We start from the raw sequence: 27,548 nt of genomic DNA, 5'->3' as shown, positions 1-27,548 counted from the left end.
AGCAGATAACATGATTTAAAATCTGCAACATGATAATATAGGAGCCTCGTGGCGCAGAGTGGTCAGCTGCAGTACTGCAGTCGAAAGCTCTGCTCACAACCTGAGTTCGATCCCGATGGAAGTCGGTTTCAGGTAGCCGGCTCAAGGGGGAAGTCGGTTTCAGGTAGCCGGCTCAAGGGAAGGCTCAAGCCTTCCATCCTTCCCAGGTCGGTAAAACGAGTACCCAGCTTGCTGGGAGTAAAGGGAAGATGACTGGAGAAGGCACTGGCAAACCACCCCGTAAACAAAGTCTGCCTAGTAAACGTCAGGGTGCAATGTCACCCCATGGATCAGGAATAACCCGATCCTTGCATAGGGGACTACCTTTACCTTTGGCAAGGTTGAGGATTAGATATATTGCTATGCCTTGAAATATCAAACATAGTCTGTTCAATATTTCTTACATCCATATGTTAACTTGGTAAGCTCTGCATGACCTTTGTGCCGTTTATTTCTTCAGTTATTTGATGTGTATCATCTGATTTTGTGAATGACATTGATGGAATTTCACAGTTTGTAAGAATAAGACTAATTCTCATATGCCTTTTAGAATATAAATGAGATACCAAAGCTTGCAGAGAGATTTCAGGCTCAGAAGATCAAAGGAAAGGTAAGCAGCACGCTTGAGTCTTCCGTTCCAGCTCCTTCAGGATGCAGATTCAGATTTTCTGCAGAAGTCTGTAAGTCAAGGGTATCGAACTCATATGTTACAAGGGCTGGATGTGACATAAATGTCACTTGGTCGGGCTGGGCCATGTGTACCGTATGTATCTCCCAGCCCAGATCAGGAGTGGGGGAAGGTGGCTGCCTCAGCTGGCTTTGTTTATCCAGAATGCTACTCTCACGGACTTCATTCCTTCTGGCTGAAGAAGAGCTGGTTTTTATATGCCGACTTTCTCTACCACTTAAGGGAGAATCAAACCGGCTTACAATCACCTTCCTTTCCCCTCCCCACAACAGACACCCTGTGAGGGAGGTGGGGCTGAGAGCGCAGTCCATTTTTATCCCAAGTTCCCTCCTTGGAGTTAGGGTGGCAGGCATGGTTCTCTCCCCTCCTCTATTTTATTCTCACAAGAACCTTGTGAGGAAGGTTAGACAGAGAGAGTGACTGGACCAAGATCATCCAGTAATATTGTCAAAGGCTTTCACGGTCTGAGTTCATCAGTTATTGTACGTTATCCGGGCTGTGTGACCGTGGTCTTGGCCACGGTCACACAGCCCGGATAACCTACAAGAACTGATCATCCAGTAAGTTTAATGGCAAGTGGGGATTTGAATCTAGGAGATTACATAAGAACATAAGAAAGGCCATGCGGGATCACATCAAGGCCCCTCAAGTCCAGCAGTCTGTTCACACAATGGCCAACCAGGTGCCTCCAGGAAGCCCACAAGCAAGACGACTGCAGCAGCATTTATCCTGCCTGTTTTCCACAGCACCTAAGATAACAGGCATGCTCCTCTGATCCTGGAGAGAATAGGTGTGCATCATAAGAAGATAAGAAAAGCCCTGCTGGTTCAGACCAAGGTCCATCAAGTCCAGCAGCCCGTTCACACAGGGGCCAACCAGGTGCCTGTAGGAAGCCCACAAACAAGACAACTGCAGCAGTATTGTCCTGCCTGTGTTCCACATCACCTAATATAATAGGCATGCTCCTCTGATCCTGGAGAGAATAGGTATGCATCATGACTAGTATCCATTTTGACTAGTAGCCACAAGTAGCCTTCTGCTCCATGAACCTGTCTACTCCCCTCTTAAAGCCTTCCAAGCTGGCAGCCGTCACCACCTCCTGGGGCAGGGAGTTCCACAATTTAAGTACGCCCAAGACTCTAATAGGTTCTAGCCCAAGACTGTAATAACTACATCACACAGGCTCCCATAATACAGCGGCTCATATATAAATGAAGACTGTTTTTGAGTACAAAGAAATTAGCACATTAGAGATGATTTCTCATCGCTGAAACTACCCGCTTGGGGAACCTTGAAGAGTTTTAGATTTATATAAACAATATAACCATTGTGGATCAAAGCTTTGGCTGTAAACTGTTTAGTTTTCCTAACCTGCTTTTATTATATTCTCTGTTGCCTGTACAAGTTACACCTCTATGAATGTTTTATGCCCTCCATTTCCTGACAGAGTGACACATCTATCAAACTAAATGCGACAGCAATCTTAAGAGAAGGTGTCCTGTACCAACGAAAAATGGAACAGGAATTAAGCAGGTATTTACCGCTTGATTTTTTAAAGATTAGCCCAATTGAGTGTTTCTTCAAATATATCAGGAAACTGGCCAGGGAGGCACTTGGGCCTTTTGGTAACAAGGAATGAAAGGATTGCTTAAGGAAGACAGGGATATGGCAGAGAATTTTTTTTGTGTCTGCTTTTACTGTGGAAAATGTGGTGCATGTTCCCATGCCAGGGCCACAGTTTTCAGTAAGGGTGTCTGAAGAATTGAGTCGGACTTTATTGATCTGCTCCTTCACTGTACCGGGCACTTATTGTAATCCAAATATTGCTTTTTTTTGTAAACCCTGCAGGTGAGCTTCACTATCTGAAGGATCAGAACAAATGTTGATTGTTACACAGTATTTGACAATATACTAGGGAACAGACTTCCTCGGGAGGTGGTGGGCTTTCCTTCCTTGGAAGTTTTAAAGCAGAGGCTAGATGGCCATCTGTCAGCAAGGCTGATTCAGTGAACTTAGGCAGATCATGAGAGGGAGGGGAGGAAGGGTTGCGTCAATGTTTGGCTCTCGTGGCCCTTTCTTGCATGCCCAGGGTAGTGCAATGAAAATGTTTGAATTCTGTGGCGAAGCCCCTGGCGGCTGGCAACCCATCTTTGCGCAGGATGTTGGTGTAGGAAGTCAGTTGTGGGATGCTGAGGGAATAAGTTCTGAAGACGGAGTCCGTATGGACAGACCCCGCACAGTAATAGTGCCAAAAAGGGGTTTGGAAGATGGAGTTGGAACATCAGCGCTCCGATTAACCATCCAATCCTGAAGGGGGTGGCGAATGCCCATAGGAGCCGGCGCAACCTCTTCTGGCATCTGTGCCACTTGGGCCGTGCCAACTGGTGTGGACAGCAGCATAAGGTGACTTAACTCCAGTCCTTCTGGACAGGCCATATGTCTTCAAACCCTTCCCTAATAATTCTGAACATGGACCTTGGCCTTTTTCTTTCTGCCACACACCGAGAGTTAGTATTTTCACTGAGCTCCTCACTATGACCCCAAGATCTTTCCAGGGCAGCCTCGGCCAATTCAGGCCTCCATTTCTGAGGTTAGATCACGATGGGTAGCCATGGTTAGTCTGTCCCTAGCAGCAGAAAAGAGCAAGAGTCCAGTAGCACCTTAAAGACTGACAGAATTTCTGGCAAGATGTGAGCTTTCGAGAGTCGCAGCTCGCTTCTTCAGATACTCACACCCTGCCAGAATTTTTTTATTATTAATTTCCCCCCAACGTATTATAAAACATACAACAACATACAACAAAAAACATACAAACCACACGACTTAACAATTCTGCCTGTTGATACATCGCTAGGACCAGTTACTGTTTGTGAATAACTGGGATGGGTTCATAATTCTTCTAACCTGAACTGATATAAAACTATTGAATGCTTTCACAACAAAATATTGATTGGTTAAAATGACCTGCTATATATTTATATATTTTACTTTACTAAAACATTATACTTTGATAGTGAGCCACCATGGTGTAGTGATTAAGAGCGGTGGTTTGGAGCGGTGGAGTCTGATCTGGAGAACCGAGTTTGATTCCCCCCTCCTCCACATGAGCCGCGGACGCCAATCTGATGAACTGGATTTGTTTCCCCGCTCCTACACACGAAGCCAGCTGGGTGACCTTGGGCTAGTCACAGATCTCTTAGAACTCTCTCAGCTCCACCTACCTCACAGGGTGTCTGTTGTGGGGAGGGGAAGGGAAGGTGATTGTAAGCCGGTTTGAGTCTCCCTTAAGTGGTAGAGAAAGTCAGCATATAAAAACCAACTCTTTTTCTTCTGAATAGATAATAGCATTAAACTCAATTTGCTGATATCAAAAGTTAGTTTATATGGAATTTAAAAAGCAGGTTTTAAAAAAAGTTAAAGGTAATGAAATGCATTCATATGTCATAACCTTATTTACTTGTCTCATTAGTATGTAATTATTCTGTATAACACCCTGCCAGAAATTTTGTTAGTCTTTAAGGCGCTACTAGATTCTTGCTCTTTTCGGTTTCCGAGGTTAGTATCTTTTTTTGTGTGCTTACCGTGAACAACAGCCCAGCAGGCGCATCCAGTCCCTCAAGCCGTCCGTTTCCTTTTCCCGCAACAGAATCGAGCATCTTCTGCGAGGAGCCAGAGATGTGTCTGGATTCCTTGACTGGCAAAAACAGATGCGTGAGAACGACCTGCACCAGCAGCTGGCGGAAGCCGAGTGCCGGAGGTTGCAGGGGAAGCTGAGCTATGAGGAGGCCATTCTGGCGCATCAGAGTTGTGTTCAGAAAAACCAGAGAAGGGGCGAACAGGAGAGGTTAGAGGTATTTATGTTAAAGAGTTACTCAAATTGTAACTGGGCAGAGTTTCCCCTGTTTTCAAGTGTGGGGTGTGCTGCGCATACCTTGCCAGGCAGGTAGTCATAGGTGCTTTCACACATGCCACATAAGAAAAGCCCTGCTGGATCAGACCAAAGCCCATCAAGTCCAGCAGTCTGTTCACACAGGGGCCAACCAGGTGCCTCTAGGAAGCCCACAAACAAGACGACTGCAGCAGCATTGTCCTGCCTGTGTTCCAAACCACCTAATATATTAGGCCTGCTCCTCTGAGACTGAAGAGGTTTGCATCATGACCAGTATCCATTTGGACTAGTAGCCATGGATAAACCCATCCTCCATAAGAACATAAGAAAAGCCCTGCTGGATCAGACTCAGGCCCATCAAGTTCAGCAGTCTGTTCACACAGTGACCAACCGGGTGCTTCTAGCAAGCCCACAAACAAGATGACCGCAGCAGTACCATCCTGCCTGTGTTCCACAGCACCTAAAAACAGAGTTGCACTTACCTGTAACTGTTGTTCATCGAGTGGTCTTCTGTGCAGGCATGCATGGGACTGCGCTTGCACAGGCCATCCGCAGAGGACTGACTAGAAAGCTTTTAGGAGCTTCAGAACGCCTAGAGCGCTCCCCCTCCCCTCCGTCCCAGGCCAAGAGCAAGCCGGCTTCCTGCCCAACAGTCATGTGACGGAGGGAGGAGCTGCTTCCTCCCTGGAGGAACCACATCTACAGGGCAATGCCAGAGGTATGTGGATCGAAGGACCAGGTTGCCACTTTAGAGAAGCCTCAGAAATCTGTCATAGCAAGGAAAACAGCGAAAGAGACATGAGCCCTGTTGCAAAAGGCCTCCATATGGAGTGGACAGCATAGTTCAGCAGTGCTATAAACACAAAGTTTTGTAGTGTCCACCCATCGGGAAACAGTTTCCAAAGAAGCTGCTGGTTCAGCCTTCCATGCACTAGACCAATAGGTTGTTTATGTGCCGCACGGACCACGCCACCCACTGTAGTGAAGCAACATTGTGGCAGAGAAGGAAGGGGCTATACCCTGATCAGCTTGTCTTCTTGAGAAAGTACCCCAACTCCTCATCAAAAGTAATTGGGAACACAAAACATTGTGGCCAATAGGGACCTATGAGCATCACTGGTGTCCTGGGTCTGTGAAGCCAGGGAACAAAAATGCAGCATCAAAAGAAATGTGACCAGTGAAACTGGAAAATCTCCCCGAAGGCCTCATGGCAGCCAGTGTTCTGTAGGAAGCAGGGACATATTGCATCAGCACTTGAGATATTAGGACTCTACCTGGGAAAAACCCATTCCCTTAAAAGGGAAAGCAGGGAACATAGAGTGAGGGATTACTTGTGGGTTGATGAAACCTGTCAGCTTGGGAAATCTGAGAGAGTAGACTTCTCCCACCACCTGGACATCCAGGAAGAAAACGTTGTGCTGTTAGATCCTTTGCCGCAACCGGAAAAAACCTGGGACAGCAGGACAGGGAACTCTCCCTCATGCTATAGATATTTACATTGCCATGCTATATACACTCATAGCAGTGGCTAAAAAAAAAAGGTACAAAATGGTACTGGATTATCCTGACTTCCAGAAGAATAATGTGATTTCATGAAGGAGAATATTCAGGTAAACACCCTTGCACAAGTGCTTGTGAGAACCTTAGTACTGGAGAGAACACAGCGCAGTTCTGGATATAGGAAGACTATGTCTTCAGGTGGTATTAGCATAGTTGCCCTGTCAGACAGGATCTGTACCACTAGTCTGGGAAGGAGCAGGAACCAAAGAGATATGCAATAAAACCAATCGTAGTAAGGGACGATGACTGGAAACATATATATTTGTTTGTTTGTTTGTTTGCCTTTGGTAAGGTATGCTTTTTAATGTCCTCTTGAAAACCCTTGTTTTGTAAATTTGGGAACCAGAGGTCTAATGTTCTTAGACTGATGATCCACAATACACACAGAGGAGTATTCCCCAGTCTCAGAACCAAGCTGAAACCCATTAGTTGTCGGTCTTGTTTTTTTTTTTTTAATTTTAATTTTATTTTATTTTGAAGCCTCTAGGTAGATACCCTAGGATATAGACCAGTAACAATGGTGATCAAAAATATTCCTTTTAAGAACTGATCTACACTTGCACATAAATCGTGCAGCTAAAGGGACAGAAAAACCCTGGGCCCTTGAGTTGTTAAGGGCTCGAAGAAAAAACATTCAAAGTAGCGAAAAGAATGCTATCCTTTGAGTAGGGAGCAATTGGGATTGCACAAATTCAACTAGCAAATCCAACGACACATAGGGCTGACGAGGTTAGAGAAAGGCAAACCTGCAGGACTGGTAAAATGAGTTGTCCAATAGTCAATAATCCAATTACGGATCAACAGCACCACCTGCTGACAGCAGGAAAGTAAGTGCAACAAGCCTGTAACATACAATTAAGATAATTGACCTTAGATACAGGATTACAACCAAAAAGGCTCCCAGGCAACTGAGGAAGGACATCTGAAAAGGGAAGTATCCTGAAATGTGGGCGCCTGTGGATCCATATTAAGGAGTCTGAGGTCCAGTCGGGGTCCCTTATCAGCATTTTCCTTTATCCAAAATAAAAATACATAGATTAAAATTTGTGTGTTCCTAAATAAAGGGTTTATTTGCATTGCAATATAGAGATCTCAGCTGCAATGAACTCAATATGGAGGGAACCCAGTGCCTTGGATGGTTAAGAGCACCATTCAGCACTTAGCATAAATCTACCCAGGAGTTAGCATTTATTATCCTGTAGTCATGCCACCTGTTTGTCCCTGTATGAAAAGTCCTTGGGAAGTCAAACACCCTGTGAGTTGGGGAAGTCTCCCCTGATGCTGGATAAATGCAATATGTACAAGACTTATCAGTGTACATAATTTGCTTAGGCTAATTACGGCCCTAACACTGAAAAGTGTTCTTAATGGGAGATTCAGTGCTCCTGCCCAGAGTCAAAGTGGGCAGCCCCAGCAACCCCCGGATAAAAATGGGAACCTGACCCATATTAAGATAGAAGTGTCCCAGCAACCATCAGCTAGGTGAGGGATACTGTAAGAGGAATCCAGCATCCTCTTTTTAGCTTTATATAGATTTCCCACCTTCTAGGGGAAAGCTTGGCTATAAAAAGAAGCCAAATGTATACCATATTGGTTTCGCATAACACAACTCCTTGTCAGATCCGACTTCGAATCTGAGGGAGAGTATAAAATCTTCCAAGCCTATGCCATCCAGATTAAGTATTCTAAATAGAGCTGAATGACCCCATGGGTGAGACAGGCAGGAACCCAGATGGGTTACACATGAGATGAAGCGTCTCATGAGCCCTCCCTCCTTGTTGCCAAGGTGACCATGTAAATTGACTTCGAGGTCGGTGGGAAGACACTTGTCACAGGGGATGAGTGTCTATACACCCTTGGGGATATATGCATTCCCGCAGGAGCATCCCAAGGAAAGGCTCAGGGAACATAAGGGGGGGGGGAACGGAACATGGCTGAGAAGCCTTCCCCACATGCTGGACAATGTTTCAGCCCAAGCTTGCTTACCCCACCAGCGACGGTGATGCCTGACGTCGAGGGAAGCGGGGGGGGCTGCAACGCCGAGACTCCTCCCCTTCTCCAAACAGATGCCGCCTTGGCAGCAACAGACAGTTGACATGGAGGCAAACTCGAACCCGCTCATCTTGGCACCGAGGAGGAATCGGTGTATGACGTCGACAAGAGCCAGGTGGCTGTTGTGTTGGTGCGTCAGAGGCGAGCCAACGTCGAGGTTTTTACACCCTGAGGAGTAGGCGTTCCCACCTCCTTGGAATTGCTCGACCTCGAGACCTCCTCTCTCCATGTCATGGGGGACTGATCCCCTGGTGTTGTAGACTAGCAGGCTTTCCACGGAGCCTGTCGACGTCGAGACATCATCCATGCACGTCATGGGGGCCAGAGCCCCTAGCACCACAGTAAAACGGCTTTCCACGCAGCCTGTCGACTTCGAGGTCTCATCCATGCACGTCACTGGGGAGGGAACACCGAGCCCCTAGTGCAACCATACAGTGGCTTTTCTCAGAGCCTGTCGACTTCGAGTTCTCATCCATGCATGTCACTGGGGAGGGAATACCGAGCCCCTAGTGCAACCATACAGTGGCTTTTCTCAGAGCCTGTCGACTTCCGAGTTCTCATCCATGCACGTCACTGGGGAGGGAATACCGAGCCCCTAGTGCAACCATACAGTGGCTTTTCTCAGAGCCTGTCGACTTCGAGTTCTCATCCATGCACGTCACTGGGGAGGGAATACCGAGCCCCTAGTGCAACCATACAGTGGCTTTTCTCAGAGCCTGTCGACTTCGAGGTCTCATCCATGCACGTCATAGGGGACAGAACCCCTAGTGCTGCAGCATATCCAGTCCTTATCACAGCCTTTGGGTTTGAGACCTCTTTCCACACACATCGTGGGGGTAACCTAAGCCCCTAGTGCATTAGTAAAGCCGATTTCCTCACAGACATTCGAACTGGAGCAACACAGCCTGAATGACTTGTAAAAATGAGAAAGAGACAAGATTAAAACAAGTATCTGAAACAAAGCCCACGATTAATTTGTGGCATACTCATTCTGCATTTGGCAGAATTGTCAAAGAAAGTGATATTGACAAAACCGACATCAAATGCTGAAAGAAATTTTTTTCTGAGGTAGAAGAAAAGACACAAGTCTCTCAAATAGAACAAGCATTATTAATTTGTACCATACTATTGTACATTTGGCAAATTAGTTAAATAAAGCCACATTGACAAAAGAAAAGAAATCAAATCGTTATTTTGTGCTATAATCCTTTCATATTTGGCACATTTGGTACATCAAACCATATTGGCAAAAAGGAAATCAAATCCTGAAGAGAAAAACTTTTCTGAAGCAAAAGAAAAAGCACAAATATCTCAAACGTAACAACAGTCATTATTTTGTGCCACACTATTTCTACATTTGGCACAGTTGTTAAATAAGATTATATTGGCAAAAAAGAAATAAAATCCTGAAGAGAAATTTTCTCTGAGGTAACAGAAAAGACGCTCTGAAACAAAGCTAGGGCTCTCTCCACGGCGGCGAAGAGAGAACTGAGGGGGGAGCGCCCCTCCTCCCTCCGTCACATGACCGTTGGGCGGGAAGCCGGCTTGCTCTCGGCCTGGGAAGGAGGGGAGGGGGAGCGCTCCAGGCGTTCTGAAGCTCCTAAAAGCTTTCTAGTCAGTTCTCTGCGGCTGGCCTGTGCAAGCGCAGTCCCATGCGTGCCTGCACAGAAGCCACGAAGATGAATAGAGGCACGCTCCTCTGATCCTGGAGAGAATAGGTATGCATCGTGGCTAGTATCCATTTGGACTAGTAGCCATGGATAGACCCATCCTCCATAAGAACATAAGAGAAGCCCTGCTGGATCAGACCGAGGCCCATCAAGTCCAGCAGTCTGTTTACACAATGGCCAACCCGGTGCCTGTAGGAAGGCCACAAACAAGACGACTGCAGCAGCACCATCCTGCCTGTGTTCCAAAGCACCTAATATAATGGGCCTGCTCCTCTGATCCTGGAGAGAATAGGTGTGCATCATAAGAACAGCCCTGCTGGATCAGACCGACGCCCATCAAGTCCAGCAGTCTGTTCATGCAGTGGCCAACCAGGTGCCTGTGGGAAGCCCACAGACAAGACGACCATCAGTATTATCCTGCCTGTGTTCCACAGCACCTCATATAATTATAATAAGAACATGAGAAAAGCCCTGCTGGATCAGACCAAGGCCCAAGAAAGAGCAAGGAGTTTATAGCAACTAGATTCAAGTCCAGCAGCACCTTAGAGACCACGGTTTTTGGGGTATGAGTTTTCGACAGTCAGAGCTCCCTTTGTCAGATACCTTTGCCAGCTTTGAATCTCAAAAGCTCATATCCCAAAAACCCTGTTGGTCTCTAAGGTGGTGCCATACTCGAATCTAGGTTTATAGCAGTAGCTTTTCGTGATAGCTAAAGAAATCTTTAAATTTGGGGTCCTTCACACCCCTGCATGTAATTTTTCCAGGGTCCACAAGGAAAATGGGAGAAGGGCTATAACAAAAGGAGAAACATAGGAGCAGGATATTCACTTTGGTGGATTCAGACTTTGTTATATTGCACAGTCTCGTTTTTCCCCACTGTGTTCATTCTTGTTTGAAAAATGAAAGCACAATTAGTATTTTAGCGTCCGGAATGCGGACACTAAGAAATGGTGCGTCTGGTTTCTCTGCCCCGAGGAGGCGACTCAGAAAAGAAAAAAAGCAGACTTGATCTGATTTCCACCCTGTAGTCCAGGGGTAGGGAACGTCAGGCCCGGGGGCCGTTCAAGGCCTGCAAAATCATTTGGTCTGGCCCTTCATGGGTCCTGGCAGATGTCTAGCTCAGAAGTATCTAAGACTGGTGATCCGCCCCCTTCCGCGGACAGGAACAGCTTCTATTCAAGGCGAATGTGAGCTTGTTTTGCCGAGAAAAGGAACCTTCTTTCCCCCTTGCAGAAGAGTCATTAGCTATGGAGCTGCTAGCACCGCCCAAGAAACTGTGTTAACCTTTTCCCACCCGGGCCGTGGAGAAACGTATTCCCTCTGTAATACGAGAGGGCTGGGAGCGGAAGTGGTGACAATGGAGGGGTTAAAGGGGGCAGGGTTAGAATGCATGGGGGGGGGAGTTCTTAGCCAGTGTGTCCTCATTTCACCCCTGCAGGCGGAGGTAGCAGGAGCCAGCTGTAGAATCCGGCCCCAACCATGCAGAGCAGGAGCAACTCTGGTGGGCGGCTGGACAGCTATGCCCGGCTGGTGCAACAGACCATCCTGTGCCACCAGGTGGGCAAGTGCACCACTGGTTGGATGCTTGCCTGCTTGCCCGTGCCGGGCGGGGGGGTCATCTGGGGCAGCTGCATGCTTGGGGCTTGGTTGGCTAATTTTTAAATTGATAATTTTGTATGGCCTGCGAATGATGTTATAAATATCCAAATAGCCCTTGGCGGAAAAAAGGTTCCCCACCCCTGCTGTAGTCTGTGCTAATCTTCTTTATCAATGTAATTTAATTTGGAGCGAAGGAAGCAGAATTGCGGCAGCAGTTAAAAGAAATACAGATCCAGGAGGAGAGGGAAAAAAAGAAATTGGTGCAACAGGTGGCAGAAGGACACAGAAATGCGAAGCAGGCGCTCATGAAACTCCAAAAATACAAGCATCAGATAGGTAGGATGAAATCTCTCAGTGTTGTGCAAAAGCTGTTTGTTTGTTTTCCAAGTTTTTCAAACCATTGTTAAGAGAGGGAAGGAAAAAGGAAGGATGGAGAGAAATATTTAAATACTCGGTGCCGTCTGTCAAGCTCTTTTAAATAGTAGCCACAAGTGAAATCTTGAGAAGTTCTCCTGATAATTCTGTCATACCTGCATTCAGTCTGGAGAGAGCTCCAGACTGGGGGCTGCCTCCTCTGCTCACGCTACCCCGCCCTTACCTGGGCGTGTCCTTCCCGAGGTATGAAATAGGGTTGCAAGGTCCCTCTTTGCCACGGATGGGAGGTTTTTGGGGCGGAGCCTGAGGAGGGCAGGGTTTGTGGAGGGGAGGGACTTCAATGACATAGAGTCCAATAGCCAAGGCAGCAATTTTCTCCTGGGGAACTTATCTCTATCGGCTGGCAATCAGTTGTAATAGCGGGAGATCGCCAGCTACTACCTGGAGGTTTACAAATAGAAAGTAGTACCTATTATGTATGTAGATAGCAATAATTTTATATAGTCTATAGGTTTCTAAGAGCCCCGTGGCACAGAGTTGGAAGCTGCAGTACTGCAGTCCAAGCTCTGCTCACGACCTGAGTTCAATCCCAACAAAAGTTGGTTTCAGGTAGCCGGCTCAAGGTTGACTCAGCCTTCCATCCTTCTGAGGTCGGTAAAATGAGTACCCAGCTTGCTGGGGGTAAAGGGAATATGACTGGGGAAGGCACTGGCAAACCACCCCATTAACAAAAGTCTGCTTAGGAAATGTCGGGATGTGATGTCACCCCATGGGTCAGGAATGACCCAGTGTTTGCACAGGGGACCTTTACCTTTATACGTTTCTATTATAAATCCAATTTTTACTAGTATAGCAGGGGATCTACAGCTAGTACCTGGAGGTTCAGCAAACTAGAAACAGCACTTCACGAAGCTAGACAAAATGATTATATAGTAGTGGTATTTAATAACATATCCACCACTGATAGTGTGTAGGCAAAAACATGTGTTGTTAATTATTGGCTTAAAAGTAATGCTGAAAAGAGGACTATGCCTTGTTACAAACAAATAACAACATTATAGGTAAGTCCATGAAAGGGGGTGCCAACCTCCCTTTCTTCCACAGATATGCTTCTTGAGAGTAGTAATTCAGTAGTACAGTTGTTCTCAACAGAAGCCCGGTGATCTTTCTGTTTCGGCGATTGACGCCTTCTTCAGGGACCTCTATATCATAAATTAATACATAATACTAATTAACAAATAATAATTAACATAAATATGCTAGCAATTGGCTTAAACCAGTGAGAAATTAGAAAGAAGATAGAGCATCATACTCACACGCTGGCTGTTATTAACAATCTCTGCGTTGGCAGTTTACCAAAGATACTGCCCTTAATTTTAAATGGTGCAGTCACATGTAAGAATCAACCATTAAAAAATGAAAGATCCTCATCAGTGTGATTATTGTCAAGGAAATGCTGTGTTAAAGGGGCCTCCAATACACGTTGCCTAATCCTGGACCTGTGTTCACTTATGCGATATTTGAGTTGTCTATGGGTTTTTCCAATGTACCAAGAATGGCAAGCACATTTTATCGCATAAATTAAATGTTTGGAATCACAGTTGTTAAAACTCTCAATCATGAACTTTTGGCCAGTAGCTGGATTAATGATTTCTTTAACTGTTAGCATGAACCTGCAACTTTGGCAGGAACCGCATTTGAAATTACCCTTAGGTAAGTTGGCAATTGACTCCTCACATGATTTATTACTTATTAGAATGTCTTGAAAAGACCTAGTTCTTTTATATGCCATTTGTGGTAATGACTGGCAGCCAGGCAAATGTTGGACTAAATGCCAATGTTTGTGAATCACCGGTCTGATTAAAGGAGATAATGAAGTGTACTTCAAAACGCAGTACGTATTGAATTGAAAAATAAGAAAATCGCCTGGTACAACATATACGAGCACAAATATCTTCAAATACAAAACAACATACAGAGGAGGGCGCTGAGTTGTTTTCTGTTGCTCCAGAAGGTCGGACCAGAACCAACGGGTTGAAATTAAATCAAAAGAGTTTCCGTCTAGGCATTAGGAAGAATTTTCTAACAGTGAGAGTGGTTTCTCAGTGGAACAGGCTTCCTCGGGAGGTGGTGAGCTCTCCTTCCCTGGAGGTTTTTAAGCAGAGGCTAGATGGCCATCTGTCAGCAATGCTGATTCTGTGACCGTAAGCAGATAACGAGAGGGAGGGCATCGTGGCCATCGTCTGGGCATGAAGTAGGGTAGGGGGTCACTGGGGGTGTGGGGAGAAGGTAGTTGTGAATTTCCTGCATTGGGCAGGGGGTTGGACTAGATGACCCTGGTGGTCCCTTCCAACTCTATGGTTCTATGATTCTATGAACAACCTGAAAAGCCCTGTATGAGCAGAAGATCTCTAGATCTGGACTCACCGTGGTGATTTTATAACGGTGTCAGAGGTGTCAGTCTAGGCTCTGTAGTCTGGCTCGCTCATTAGCTAATACGTAGTGTCATTAGCTAATGAACGAGCCAGACTACAGAGCCTAGTTAAAACGTGGTAGCATGATTACATCACAGGTGCACTTTCTAACAAGCCTGGGAAAGGGATTGATAACAACTTCTGGGGGGGAGGAAAGGAGGATGAAGGGAGAGTGGGAAGACACAGCTCGTTAGCCGCTCAAGGCTACAGTGACGGGCGGAGGGGAATCAAGGGTGAGACCAGTACAGCAAATATGTAAACATCTGCAACCAGGCCTGCACTCATGTCAGGAGCCTAACCGCTTGTATGGGCCGGCCCCAGCACGAGACACAGGCTAAGGAAAGACTGACACCTCTGACAAACGGCACCAACTCCTAGTCACCTCTGGACACTAAAGAAGCACAGTGGATTTGGCGTACCAGCCATGTCTTTCCCCTCATTCCAATCCAAATTCCAGTTCTGGCAGAAGTTGCTGTCCATCTGACTCATTTCACTACCTGTTTCATCTTTTGCCCAGCTGTCGAGTCATTGGCTTCCTTCTTCCCTTTTATAGCTCAAGAAATGTCTGAAGAAATCCGGAGACTCCACATTCAGTCTCTAGAACGGGAAGAAGAGCAATTCAGAAGAAGGTGTGAACTGATTCAAGAAATAAGAGCAATGGAGTACCTGCCGTTCCATAAGAACAAATTTGTCGATTTAACCCAGGTGAGCTCTCAAAGATGCAAACGTACAACAGATGGGTTACCTGTGCACCCTGCCCTTCCTACAGACATCTCAGTATGGCGTTTAATTAGGCAAATAAGGATGTTCAGGTAGTGATGTCCTAGCAGCAGTGGAATTGTTTGTGCCACTTGTTCAGGGGCAGTCATGTGGCTTTGACCCGGATTTCCTGGAAGGATGAGCTCATACTTATTATCCGAGAGCAGATGTATCTCAGGCTCCCTTCTTTGTGTATGTGTGTTAAGTGCCGTCAAGTTGCTTCCGACTCATGGCGACCCTATGAATCAGTGTCCTCCAAAGTGTCCTATCCTTAACAGCCTTGCTCAGATCTTGCAAATTGAGGGCTGTGGGCTTCCGTTATAGAGTCAATCCATCTCTTGTTGGGTCTTCCTCTTTTCCTGCTGCCTTCAACTTTTCCTACCATTGATTGTCTTTTCCAGTGACTCTTGTACTTTTGACACATTATGAGAAGACGACAGCGTCAGTTTAGTCATTTTAGCTTCTAGGGTCTCTTCAGGCTTGATTTGATCTAAACCCCACTGATTTGTTTTCTTGGCGGTCCAGGATATCTGTAACTCTCCTCCAACACCACATTTCAAAGGAATCTACTTTCTTCCTGTCAGCTTTCTTAATTGTCCAGCTCTCGCACCCATACACAGTAATAGGGAATACGATGGCATGAATTAACTCTATCTTGGTGGCCAGTGACACATCCTTACACTTCAGAATCTTTTCTAGCTCCTTCATGGCTGCCCTTCCCAGTCTCAATCTCCTTCTGATTTCTTGGCTGCAGTCTCCCTTTTGGTTGATAATGGAGCCAAGGAATAGAAAGTTTTCAACAATTTCCATTACCTCATTGTCAACCTTCTTTAGGGATATTAAAGTCCGGACATGCACGTTCAAAGGAGGTAAAAAATGCTTCTATATTCCCTCTCTAGAGCCAGCGTGGTGTAATGGTTAAGAGCGGTGGTTTGGAGCAGTGGACTTTAATCTGGAGAACCAGGTTTGATTGCGCACTCCTCCACGTGAGCGGCTGAGGCTAATCTGGTGAACCGGCTTGGTTTCCCCACTCTTCCACTATGATTCTATGAAGTGAAAACCCAAACATTGCTTCTTGTTGAAGACAAAAAGGTTCCATCACCTCGTGTGGTTCTGGCGTACACCGTTGACCTCTCTCCCATCTGTTTTCTGCAGACGGGCGGCCACTGTGTTCTTGGCGAAATGTCGATTGTGGAACTGCAAGAACGCTTAGCCTTGCTGAAGGAGTCGCAGAAGAGGGCAGAAGACGAGAAGAGGGACTTAATAATATGCGAAAAACGCAATAAGGAGCAGCTTCTCTTGGACACGATGGAGCAGATCTCCATGTTCAGAGAAGCATTCGGAAGAGCAGCTGCACTGAAGTGCGTTTGAAGCTCTGCAAAAATTTTTAATAATACATTATTTTTTCCTTTGTTAGGTCAGGTTATGCGTTCTGCTTGCAGTGGCTCTCCAGGGACTCAGGCAGAGTTCTTTCACATCACCTGCTTGCCTAGTCCCTTTAACTGGAGATGCTGGGGATTGAACCTGGGACCTTCTGCGTGCCAAGCAGAGGCTCTACCACTGAGCCACTGGCCCCTCTACATATCTTCCAGGGTCCCAAGCAAAGGTCTTTCCCATGCCTGGTCCTTTCAACTGGAGACCCCCAAACCAGGTTGAGGGGAGGACGGGGAGACCAGCAAATGATGATAGTGGAAAGACTTGCGGCTGCCCTCAGGTGTAGGCCTGCGGAACAGTTCTGTTTCCGCAGAACTCATTTAGGTCCCACAGGGCCCTGATGTTACTTGGTAGACTGTTCCACCAGGCCGGGGCCAGGGCTGAGAAAGCCCTGGCCCTTGTCGAGGACAGCCGTACATTCCCCGGGCCGGGGATCACCAGTAAAATGTTGTTCGTTGAGCGCAGAGCTCTCTGGGAGTGGTGCCAGGAGAGGTGGTCCCATAGGTATGATGGTCCCAGACCCTGTAAGACTTTAAAGGTCTAGAGGACAGGTAGCCACCACGCACGGTCTCAAAGTGATGCGGTGGCTTTCGATCAAGGAGAGGGGCCGTGGCTTGGTGGTAGAGCATCTGCTTGGCATGCGGAAGGTCCCAGGTTCAATCCCTGCTATCTCTAGTTAAAGGGACCAGGCAGGTAGGTGCTGTGAAAGACCTCTGTCTGAGACCTGGAGAGCTGCTGCCGGTCTGAGTAGACAATACTGACTGTGATGGACCCAGGGTCTGATTCAGTAGAAGGCAGCTTCATCTGTTCCGCAGATAAGGTTCATATGTGGATCTTCCATAGCAGGCACTGTCTAGCGTATTGCTTTGTGCATTGAACATTCTACCAAAGGAGAGGAGGAAGGTTTCCTTGGAGGGCTACAGGAGTTTCACCCCATGCTTGTAGAGTTATAACTACGTATGCCGGAGGGATTGGATGAAAATGTATGACCGACTGCTCCGTCCTGTTGAATATCTCTTTCCTTGTTAACACATTTATGCCCCACTTTTCCTTGTGGGTCGAGGGAGCTTACAATAATAGTTAAAAACATTTCCAGTTAAAACCAGAATAAAATAACACACCTCTTCCATATCTGAATATATTCATTACCAGAATTAACTCCCAATATGATTTTTATTTTAATAAATATGTGTGTGGGGGGTGTTAAGTGCCGCTTCCAACTCATGGCTGCCCTGTTCTTCAAAACGTCCTGTCCTTAACAGCCTTGCTCAGGTCTTGCAAACTGAGGGCTGTGGCTTCCTTTATTGAGTCCATCCATCTCTTGTTGGGTCTTCCTCTTTTCCTGCTGCCCTCAACTTTTCCTAGCATGATTGTCTTTTCCAGTAATAAATACATAGTTTTCTTTAAAATCAGTGGAATTTACAGTGCTTAAATTTGGCTGGTTCAGGCCCTTTCTACTTCAGTTATTGCAATCTCCATTTCATGTTTTTATACATTTCCCTCGATTTATTTATTTTTTCTTCTTCCTTACGTTGCAGACAGGAGGAAAAGAAAATTAAGCCTAAATTTAGTGAAGTCTTTCTGAAAGATGAACGAGTTTTAGACCTGCAGAAAAAGATCGCTGAAAAATCTGTGGAGCGTAAAATGCAAATGCAGAGCTTAAAGAGCGCCCCTATGAAGTATAATGAAAGGTCAAAGAAGTCATCGAAAGTAAGACAGATCATGTTTTCTGTTGTTTTAGGACTCAATCCAGTATAAATTAGTCATGCTTGAGCCTATTAATTCCAGGGGATCCCTAGGTCCCACCTGGAGGCTAGCATCCCTATTTCCAGTTGTGGCTGCTGAAAATAAATATAAATGGCAGGAAGAAATGTCTTTCGCTAGTTTCTGAGCGCAATCCTGAAGGGGGGCCCCTGAATCAGCACAGGAGCCAGTGTGACCCCGCACCAGCGTAAGTGCCCATTTATCCCGGGAGAACGGAGCCTTGGCTTACCTGTGAGGGCTCCTTCTTCTCTGAGTGAAGAGGACATCTTAAGAGCGGGTGTTTCCGTTTCCATTCTCAGGGATAGGCAGATTCTTGACTTTTTTCAATTTCCTGTCCCTCACCGGAAACCCCTCCCAGTTCGAGGACTTCCAAAGTAAAGGTAACAGGACAGTAAAAAACATATAACAAATAACATGTATCGTGAAATACAAGGGAGATAAGTGACAAAACGTTAAACTTGACTCCATATTAAACTGGTTAACTATTGCATAACTGATATCAACATTAACATGTTAAGACTTAGGGTAGAACCACAGGGAGTAGAAAATGGCTGCAGAGGCAAGTGTTTCCAACGACTTGATTGTCTTGTGCTTGACCTTCAGGCAGTCTTCGCCCTGGGTGGGCAAGATGTCCTCTTCACTCAGAGAAGAAGGTGCCCTCACAGGTAAGCCAAGGCTCCGTTCTCTTCTCTGAGGCTCAGAGGACATCTTAAGAGCGGGATGTTCAATAGCTGTCATTCCTGGGTGGGGTCAAGCATCATTCGCCACCTGCTGTAGAACTCTTCTTCCAAAGGATGCGTCAGCGGACGCATAGGTGTCAATCCGGTAATGACGGACAAAAGTTGATGGAGTCGACCAAGTGGCGGCTTTACATATCTCCTCCACTGAAGCTTGCGTGTCGAATGCTGCTGACGTGGCCGCACTACGCGTCGAGTGTGCAGTTATACCCTGCGGACAGGGAACGTGTGCGTGTTGGTAAGACGTTTGTATGCACTGTTTGATACATCTACTTATTGAGGCAGTTGACATCTTGCAACCTTTGTTTGGCGGAGAAATCGAGATGAAGAGCGAGTCCGATCGCCTGAATGCCTTTGTGCGTTTTAAATAAACTCTGAGTGCTCTACGCACATCCAAGGTATGCCAGTCTTTTTCTCTAGGGTGACTTGGTTTCGGGCAGAAAGAAGGCAACACCAACTCCTGTTGTTTGTGATAGCTAGCATTCACCTTTGATATGAAGGTTGGGTCCGGTCGAAGGACAACTTTGACTGCATGGAAAATACAGAGGCTATCTCTGGAGGACAGAGCCCTTAATTCTGATACTCTTCTGGCTGATGTGATTGCCACCAGGAACACAACCTTCATGCGTAGAAAGGATAGTGGTACCTCCTTTAATGGCTCAAATGGCGGTTTTGTTAGTGCTTTCAGCACCACGTTCAGACGCCACGTCGGGAACCTATGCAAGGTTGGAGGAGACAGGTAAGTAACTCCCTTCAAGAATGTAACCACATGTGGATGTCGGGAGGTGACATACCCATCGAGATGGGTAATGACTGTTGCAATAGCTGCTACCTGCCTACGCGGAGTGGAGGCCTTTAGGTGTAGGTCTACGCCATCCTGCAAAAAGTTGAGTAGATCAGGAGTGGAGATACTTAGCGGGACCAGATGTTTCCTACAGCACCAGCAGACAAAGGCCTTCCATGTAAAATTGTAGATACGCTTGGTTGATAATTTTCTGGCTTCCAGCATTGTGGATACCATATCTGTGGAGTATCCCAAGTTCAGCATCCGCTGCCTCTCAAGTCCCAAGCGGTCAGTTTTAACCACGCCGGGTCCGGATGCAGGATGGGTCCTTGGTAAAGTAGGTCCTCTGTCACCGGTAATTCCCATGGTGGTTGAGTGGACAGTTCTCTCAGCGCAGGGAACCAGGGGCGTCGGCCAGTGCAGAGCGATCAACACAACATGAGCTCTTTCCTTCCTGATTTTCCTGAGGACCCTGGGCAGGATCGGCAGAGGTGGGAAGGTGTAAAGCTTCTCCTTCGGCCAGGGTGTTTCCAGGGCATCCACCCCTTCTGCCTTGTGGTCTTCGAACCTCGAGAAGAACCTTCTCAGTTGTCGATTTTGTGACGTGGCAAATAGGTCCACTGTTGGTTTGCCGAACCTCATGTGGACAAGAAGAAAGACATCCCTGTTTAGCGACCACTCTCCTTCGTCCACTTGCTGTCTGCTCAGCCAATCTGCCTGTGAGTTTTGAATGCCTTGAATGTGTTCTGCCTTTATGGACGCGAGGTGAACTTCGGCCCAGTTGAGGATGCGTAAGGACTCCTCGTGGAGGGAGGAGGAACGAGATCCTCCTTGTCTGTTCAGGTGAGCCTTGGCGGAGACGTTGTCTGTTCTCACCAAAATATGCTGTCCCTCGACTAGTGGTTGGAATTTGAGGAGGGCTTTGTGGATTGCCCTCAGCTCCAACCTGTTGATGTGTAAGGTGGTCTCTGTTGGAGTCCACCGACCCTGGGCAATGTGGTGTGTAGGGCGGCTCCCCAGCCCTGGAGACTCGCGTCCGTGAATAATTGGACTGAAGATTCCCTGATGTAAGGGAGGCCTTGAGACAGGTTTGACGCCTTTGTCCACCACAACAGGCTGTTCTTGACTTGAGTTGTGAGCGTGAGACGTGGATTCTTCTTCTGTATTATTTGGATCTGAAAAGGTTTTAAAAACCACTGAAGAGCTCTCATATGAAGTCGAGTCCATGGGACCAGGTCTATGCAAGCCACCATGAGACCTTGGAGTCTGACTAGGGTCGAAAGTCCCATTGACTTGAAGGATCTGGTAGTCTTGGCAAGGGTCCGTAATGTGTTGATTTTGTCCTGGGGGAGGAACATCTTGTTTTTCCTTGTGTCTATAACAGCACCCAGGTGAAGGATCGACTGGGTAGGCGAGGTGTGACTCTTGTCGAAGTTCACCACGAAACCGTGACTGGTCAGGGTCTGAATGACTGTCTGAGTATGGTCTCTCGCTAACGACTCCGAGGGGGCACTCACCAAGATGTCGTCCAGGTAGGGAAAGATGTGAACCCCCTGCTCCCTCAGGATTGCGACGAGGTTGACCAGGACTTTGGAAAAGACCCTCGGAGCTGACGTCAGACTGAAGGGAAGTGCCCTGAACTGCAGATGAAACTGGCCCTGGGTGAATCGAAGGTACTTGCGGTGAGATGGATGAATCAGGATGTGCAGGTACGCTTCTTTTAAATCTATTGATGTCAGGAAGGCTTGAGGGCGAAGGGCTTCCACTATGGATCTGAGAGTCTCCATCCTGAAGTGTTTCTTGTAAACAAATCAGTTGAGGAATTTCAGATCCAGGATGCCTCTCCAGTCTCCATTTCTTTTTGGCAACGTGAAAAAGAAGGAGTAGACCCGGTGCACTTTTCTGAGTCTGGAACTTGTTCTATGGCCCGTATGTCCAATAGGTGTTGAACTGCCGCTTGAGTCCGTAGGGCTTTCTCTTGATTGCGGGAGACAGGAGAGACCAAGTAGCGATTTGGGGGGAAGGTCTGAAATTCTATTTGATACCCTTGACTTATGAGTTGACGTGTCCAGTTGTCTGTGGTGGATGATGTCCATGCTGTCGCAAAGTGATTCAGTCGCCCCCCCCCCCACTGGAAGAAGGTCGCAGTCATTGCTTTCCTTGCTTGTCTCCAAATCTTGATGACTTGTCAGGTCCTTGTCCACTGAAGGAGGCCCCTCTTCCGAACCTAGATCCCTTTCTGAAAGATCCCCATCCAGAGTTCCAGGAGGATCTTCTGCCGTCTGATCTGGGTCGTGCCATGGAGTGAGATGTCCTAAAGGGTCGAAAGGAATGCGAGAAGGCAGGCTTCCCATCCTTTTTGATGTACTTCGGCATGGCCTTCTTTTTATCCTTGGTTTCCACAAGGATGTCGTCAAGTTTGGGGCCAAAAAGTTTTCCTCCTTCAAAGGGGTACCCCAGAAGAATGGCTTTGGATCCGGTGTCAGCCGACCACGATCTGATCCAGGCTGCCCTCCTCGCTGCGAAGGAAGCCGCCAAGGATCTAGCTGTGAAGGACAAGGAGTCCAGAGTTGCGTCTGTTATGAAATTAGATGCCTTTAAGAGACGTTTCAAACCGACCAAGATTCTCTTGTTATCAGGGAGAAGCAATTCTATGATCTTCCTGATCCACATGATGCTGGCTCTGGCAACCAATGCAGATGTGGCCGATGCCTGGATGGATAAAGCTGCGGCTTCATGTGCCTTCTTTGTAGCATAATCAATCTTCCTATCCAGAGGGTCCTTAATACTGCCAGCTCCATCTTCTGAAATTAGACCTGAGGACTGAAGATCAGTAATAGGGGCTTCCACCAAGGGGACCTGCAGGAGGGACATGGCCCTGGGCTCCAATGTATACAACCTCTTAATGGAGGCTGGCACCTGCTTGGTAGACATGGGCTTCTGCCATTCTGCCCTGAGGAGGTCTTCAAAATATTCAGGGAAGGGGACTGAATATGATTTAGTTTGCAGCCGGGTAAAAAATTATTTTGATCCCCTGAACTTGGACTTGGCCTTAATAGCCTCAGTGTCTTCATCTTCATGGAGATCAAGAGCTGACATGACTTTGCACAGGAACAGTTGATAATCCTCCCCAGCAAACAACCGCGGATGAGATTCCTGCGTTGTCCCCCCCCCTTTCTCCTCTCCAGATGAGAATTCCCCTTCCTCTCTTTCTTCCTCTTCTCCAGAGGAGAAATGTTGATCAGTAACCCTTTCCAGGTGGGGAGGCCGAGACCTACCAGTCGCCCTAGATTGTGAGGCAACCCTGGGTCCCTGTACTGGTGGCTCTAGTTGAACTGAACTTCTGGAGGGGGAGGAGGCTCTAGAGCTGGATGGACCCCTGGAAGACATTTCCCCCAGAAGAGCGAATTCCTCTCTCAATGCCCTGCACATTAATTCTAACATCCCCCTCTCGCTTGCCCCCCCCCCGCCGACAAATTGGAAAGAGAAGGTTGAACTGTACCCGGTCCGACGTCCGTAGCAGAGCTGCCTGAGTAGCCGACATTACAGAGTGGTTGATTCCCTTCACCCTCGTCACCCACAGGGGACGAACGGGGAGATTCGGCAGCCATCTTGCTTGCGCGCGAGTGCTTCGCGCCATTTTCCTCCTCGGCCTCGGAGCGCTTTCTTTTGGCCCGAGCCGCCGCAGAAGCCACCGCCGCCGTGGTCCCCGCCGCGTTTTTCCATCGCTCGCCCCCGCCTGCTTGCCTCAGCGGGAAGGCAAGAGCTCTGTGGAAACAGCCTCGTCTCCCGAAAGGAGCTCCTCACCGGAGAACTCCTCGCTTGCTGCCATTTTCCGGGTGAGGGAAGAAACGGAAAGGCACGGAAGGAAGGTCAGACTAGGCGGCAACAAGGGGGAACAGACGGGACCAAAAGAGTACTGAGGAGGAAGGAGGGTGGAGGGGGGGGAGAAGGGCTGCAGAAGAAAAAATTTGAAAAGGAGGTCTTTTAATCGAAAAAGGCTGCGGAGCGCACTGCGAAGCTGCTCTTCCCTCTGAGGCAGGAATAGAACTGGGAGAGGTTTCCGGTGAGGGACAGGAAGTTGAAAAAAGTCAAGAACCTGCCTATCCCTGAGAATGGAAACGGAAACACCCACTCTTAAGATGTCCTCTGAGCCTCAGAGAAGAGAAGGGGCACTTACGCCGGCACGGGGACATTCACGCCAGCCCTGGGATGCCCTGCTGCTGTGCAGGGCCCGCTCTGCCTCGTGGCAGCGTTCCGGCAGCACAAGTACCCGCGCCGGGTTCCTGAGAGGAATTCCCGGGGAGTCTGGGGTGGGGGGGCAGAGCTGCCAGCATGGTGTGGTGGTTAAGAGCAGTGGGCTCTGATCTGGAGAACCGGGTTTGATTCTCCACTCCTACACATGAGCGGTGGAGGCTAATCTGGTGAACCGGGTTGGTTTCCCCACTCCTACACCTGAAGCCAGCTGGGTGACCTTGGGCTAGTCACAGTTCTCTTAGAGCTCTCTCAGCCCCACCTACCTCGCAGGGTGTCTACTGTAGGGAGGGAAAGGGGAGGTGACTGTAAGCCGGTTTGATTCTTCTTTAAGTGGTAGAGAAAGTCGACATATAAAAACCAGCTCTTCTTCAGGCAGCTGCCTAATCCCTTTCACCCCAGGAATGCCCCCTTGAGTTGCAGCATTGCCTCGCTGTTTTCTGTGGCGGCATTTTTCTCATTTTACATTTTAAAATATTTTATTTTCGGCAGCCGGTAAGCCATGCAACCAACCCCACCCCCACCCCAGGAATGGGCTGCCCCACCACAAAGGCTGGCTGCAGCAAAGCTAGGGGCTTGGATTGTTTCTGCAATTGCCCAGCAGTTGTTACCACTCTTGACTGTTGATAATTCTAATTTCCTTATTAGCACTGTAAGCCAAATAATTCCAAAGTCAGGGAGTAACTTTCATCCAGACAAGTGAACTAATCTGAGCCTGTCCTTACAAAGTAGAGAAACATGCACTCTGATTTCCTGATTTTTTTTTCTTAGCATTGGGTTGTAGCCACACACGGTGTAGACATTTCCTTCCCAGTTCAAACCACTGCCATAGCAGCTTTCCCCCTTAGAGCGGCGGACTCTAATCTGGTGAACCGGGTTGGTTTCTCCACTCCTACACATGAAGCCAACTGGGTGACCTTGGGCAAGTCAGTTCTCTCCGAATTCTCTCTGCTCCACCTGCCTCACAAGGCATCTGCGTGGAGAGAGGAAGGGAAGGAGATTGTAAGCCGGTTTGATTCTCCTTAAAAAGGTAGAGAAAATCGGCACATAAGGGTTGCCAGGTCCCTTTGCCCCCGGTGGCAGTTTTCTGGGGCAGAGCCTGAGAAGGGCAGGGTTTGGAGAGGGCCAGATTGGCCAGGGATCCTGAAGGGTAATTTTTTTGCTGTCTTGTGGGTGTGGAGTAAGGGTCACTGGAGGTGTGGGGAGGAGGTAGTTGTGAATTTACTGCATTGTGCAGATGGATTGGACTAGATGACCCTGGTGACCCCTTCCAAGTCTAAGGATTCTACAATCCTGCTTAGCTTCCAAGATCTGAAGAGACTGAGCTAGCCAGGGCCATCCAGGTCAGGGCACAAAGTCAAAATTCCTTCCAAGGAGACTTTTGTCCAATCAGTTCTAAACTAGAGGTGAAAGGTTTCACCCATCCCACAAACTAGCGTGTGGTAATAGACAAGCCGTGACCCCCACCACACACACAAGGATGAAAGGTAGTGACGTGATGATATGGGGGTGTATCTCTGTGTTGAATCTGCTCCCATTTCCTTCCATCGATCAGTGCAAAACTGCGTCTCCCTTTTGGGGAATGTAGCTTTGGATTTCATTGCCCACTTAAACCAGGATAAACCTGTTTCATCTTAAAAACGATATGAATCCATCCATAACAGGGACACTATGGTAGAAAACAAATCCTTCCCGATTCCCTGGGGCACTGAAACCTGATATGAAATCAGTAAGTTATTTTGCTCCGAGCAAGGCTGTTCCAACCACTTTGTTTCCCAGCCGGGGAAGCCCTTCCATAGTGTATGAGACTGTCACAGTATTTTACCCAACATTTTGAATTAGTCCTAGGACAGTCCGTGTTTTGCTTCTACAGAAATATCTGCAAGATCACTGGAAGAAATTGGAGGAAAGTCGGCAACGACAGTTTAAGACACTTCAGCAAGATTTCATGTCGAGAGAAGTAGCTCAAAAAACGATGGCGCGCGAGGCCGAGAGAGCTGAGACCACCTCTTGCATCCTGCGTTCTTAAGGCAGACAAAACTATCGCTAGACACGTTTCCGGTGACACGACATGACAATAATAAAGTATCTGCCTTTCAACTCCATTTCTGGAGCTGCCTATAGAAATGCTAGAAGGTGGGGTTTTTAAAATCAAATACACCTTTCTACTTAACTGCAGCTGATTGTGTTATACACTAGTTCATACTTTGCTAACTCATTGGTGCCAGGAAGCCTTAACTTTATGTAATGTTGCAAATAAAAATGGGGAATGCATGAATGTTGATATGCATGCTATTTTTCAACAGGATTTTCCCTTTTTTTTTGCTTTTTAAAAAATTTATTATGAAAAAATGAGAATTTAACAATAAAAGAAAATGGAAACATAACATTACTAAAATATTCATAATACAAATTCTTGAAAAGAAACTAAAACTGTGCTGCTAATATAACTAAAATTCCCAAAACAGTGAACCAAGCGATACTGTATTTATCTAAAATCCGCATGATTATTATATCAATCCCTCTCTGCAATTTACACCTTGCAGTGTTTTTCCATCCTTGAAATTGTTAAATTCCATAGAGTGTCCAGTTCTTCTGTATTTTTGCCATTGTTATGCCAACTTAATTAAAGCATAGGTTTCTTTAACCTTATCAAGCCAATTATTTAAATCAGGGAATTTATTGTGTTTCCAATATCAACAGGATTTTCCAGAAGCACTTCACCCCCTCAATTATGCATCATTGAAGGAATTTCTGCTTTCGAATATTTAAAAATTATTTTTGTTTATGTACAGGTTTGTCACAAGTTGTTCAACAGGGACAAACTTGCGGTTTATGAGACAGAAACAAACAAAAAGGCAATCACAGAAGCTGCCACTATAGTTAAAATGCCAGTTTTAATCAATAAATTATATTCAGAAGAAATTATGTGTTGCTTCAGTTGTTTAGAGAACATGAATAGAGCTGAATTTCTTACTTTCCATACAGAAATTATTTGGGGGTTCAAGGGGTAAGAAAAAGGGGGAGTCATTTCCCTGTACAATTGCAGGGATGATATTTCATCTAACACCATAGTTTTCCAAACTTTGGAACACTGGCCTGAAATGGAAGATTCCCCCCACCCTTTTTTCACTTTGAGCTATTTAATTTGGTTGCCCTATGTACTATACTTATTTCTTTTCTTATTGGAGGAATGTACTCCTCATTTGTGTGTCCCTATGAGATTGTTTTTGAGGGGGAAGGGAAAAATAGAAGATCCTGTGATCTTTTGAATATATTTAATTAGGTTAGCAGAACCATGAGAACAGAATGTGTGCGTTTCCCTATACTGTCTCCAACACAGAGATGGGTATCCTGTGTGAATATCTGGCTGTTTCAGGGGGTCAAAGGCCATCACTTAAAAGAATGTCCTTTTGTATTAATTGAAGCAGAAGTGAAGGAAAAGTGTGACCATATGTGTAGAATCATAG

At 46.8% G+C, this 27,548-nt stretch overlaps 1 protein-coding gene across 1 annotated transcript in view; it reads left to right on the top strand.

Moving 5' to 3' along the window:
- The window catches only part of CFAP99 (cilia and flagella associated protein 99), a 35,454-nt gene extending 9,347 nt beyond the window's left edge, over nt 1-26,107 (top strand). Inside the window, exons 8-16 of the mRNA XM_056847796.1 lie at nt 590-649; nt 2,175-2,260; nt 4,374-4,578; nt 11,692-11,833; nt 14,900-15,051; nt 16,261-16,466; nt 18,078-18,249; nt 23,362-23,377; nt 25,965-26,107. Of these exons, the coding sequence (XP_056703774.1) occupies nt 590-649; nt 2,175-2,260; nt 4,374-4,578; nt 11,692-11,833; nt 14,900-15,051; nt 16,261-16,466; nt 18,078-18,249; nt 23,362-23,377; nt 25,965-26,107 (1,182 nt within the window). The remainder of the gene's footprint in view (nt 1-589; nt 650-2,174; nt 2,261-4,373; nt 4,579-11,691; nt 11,834-14,899; nt 15,052-16,260; nt 16,467-18,077; nt 18,250-23,361; nt 23,378-25,964) is intronic.
- Nucleotides 26,108-27,548: the final 1,441 nt, after the last annotated feature.

Source organism: Euleptes europaea, chromosome 4 (assembly GCF_029931775.1).
Source record: "Euleptes europaea isolate rEulEur1 chromosome 4, rEulEur1.hap1, whole genome shotgun sequence".
Taxonomy (NCBI): Eukaryota; Metazoa; Chordata; class Lepidosauria; order Squamata; family Sphaerodactylidae; genus Euleptes; species Euleptes europaea.
The sequence above is the reverse complement of the archived record's forward strand: the minus strand, read 5'-3'. Positions and strand labels throughout refer to the sequence as shown.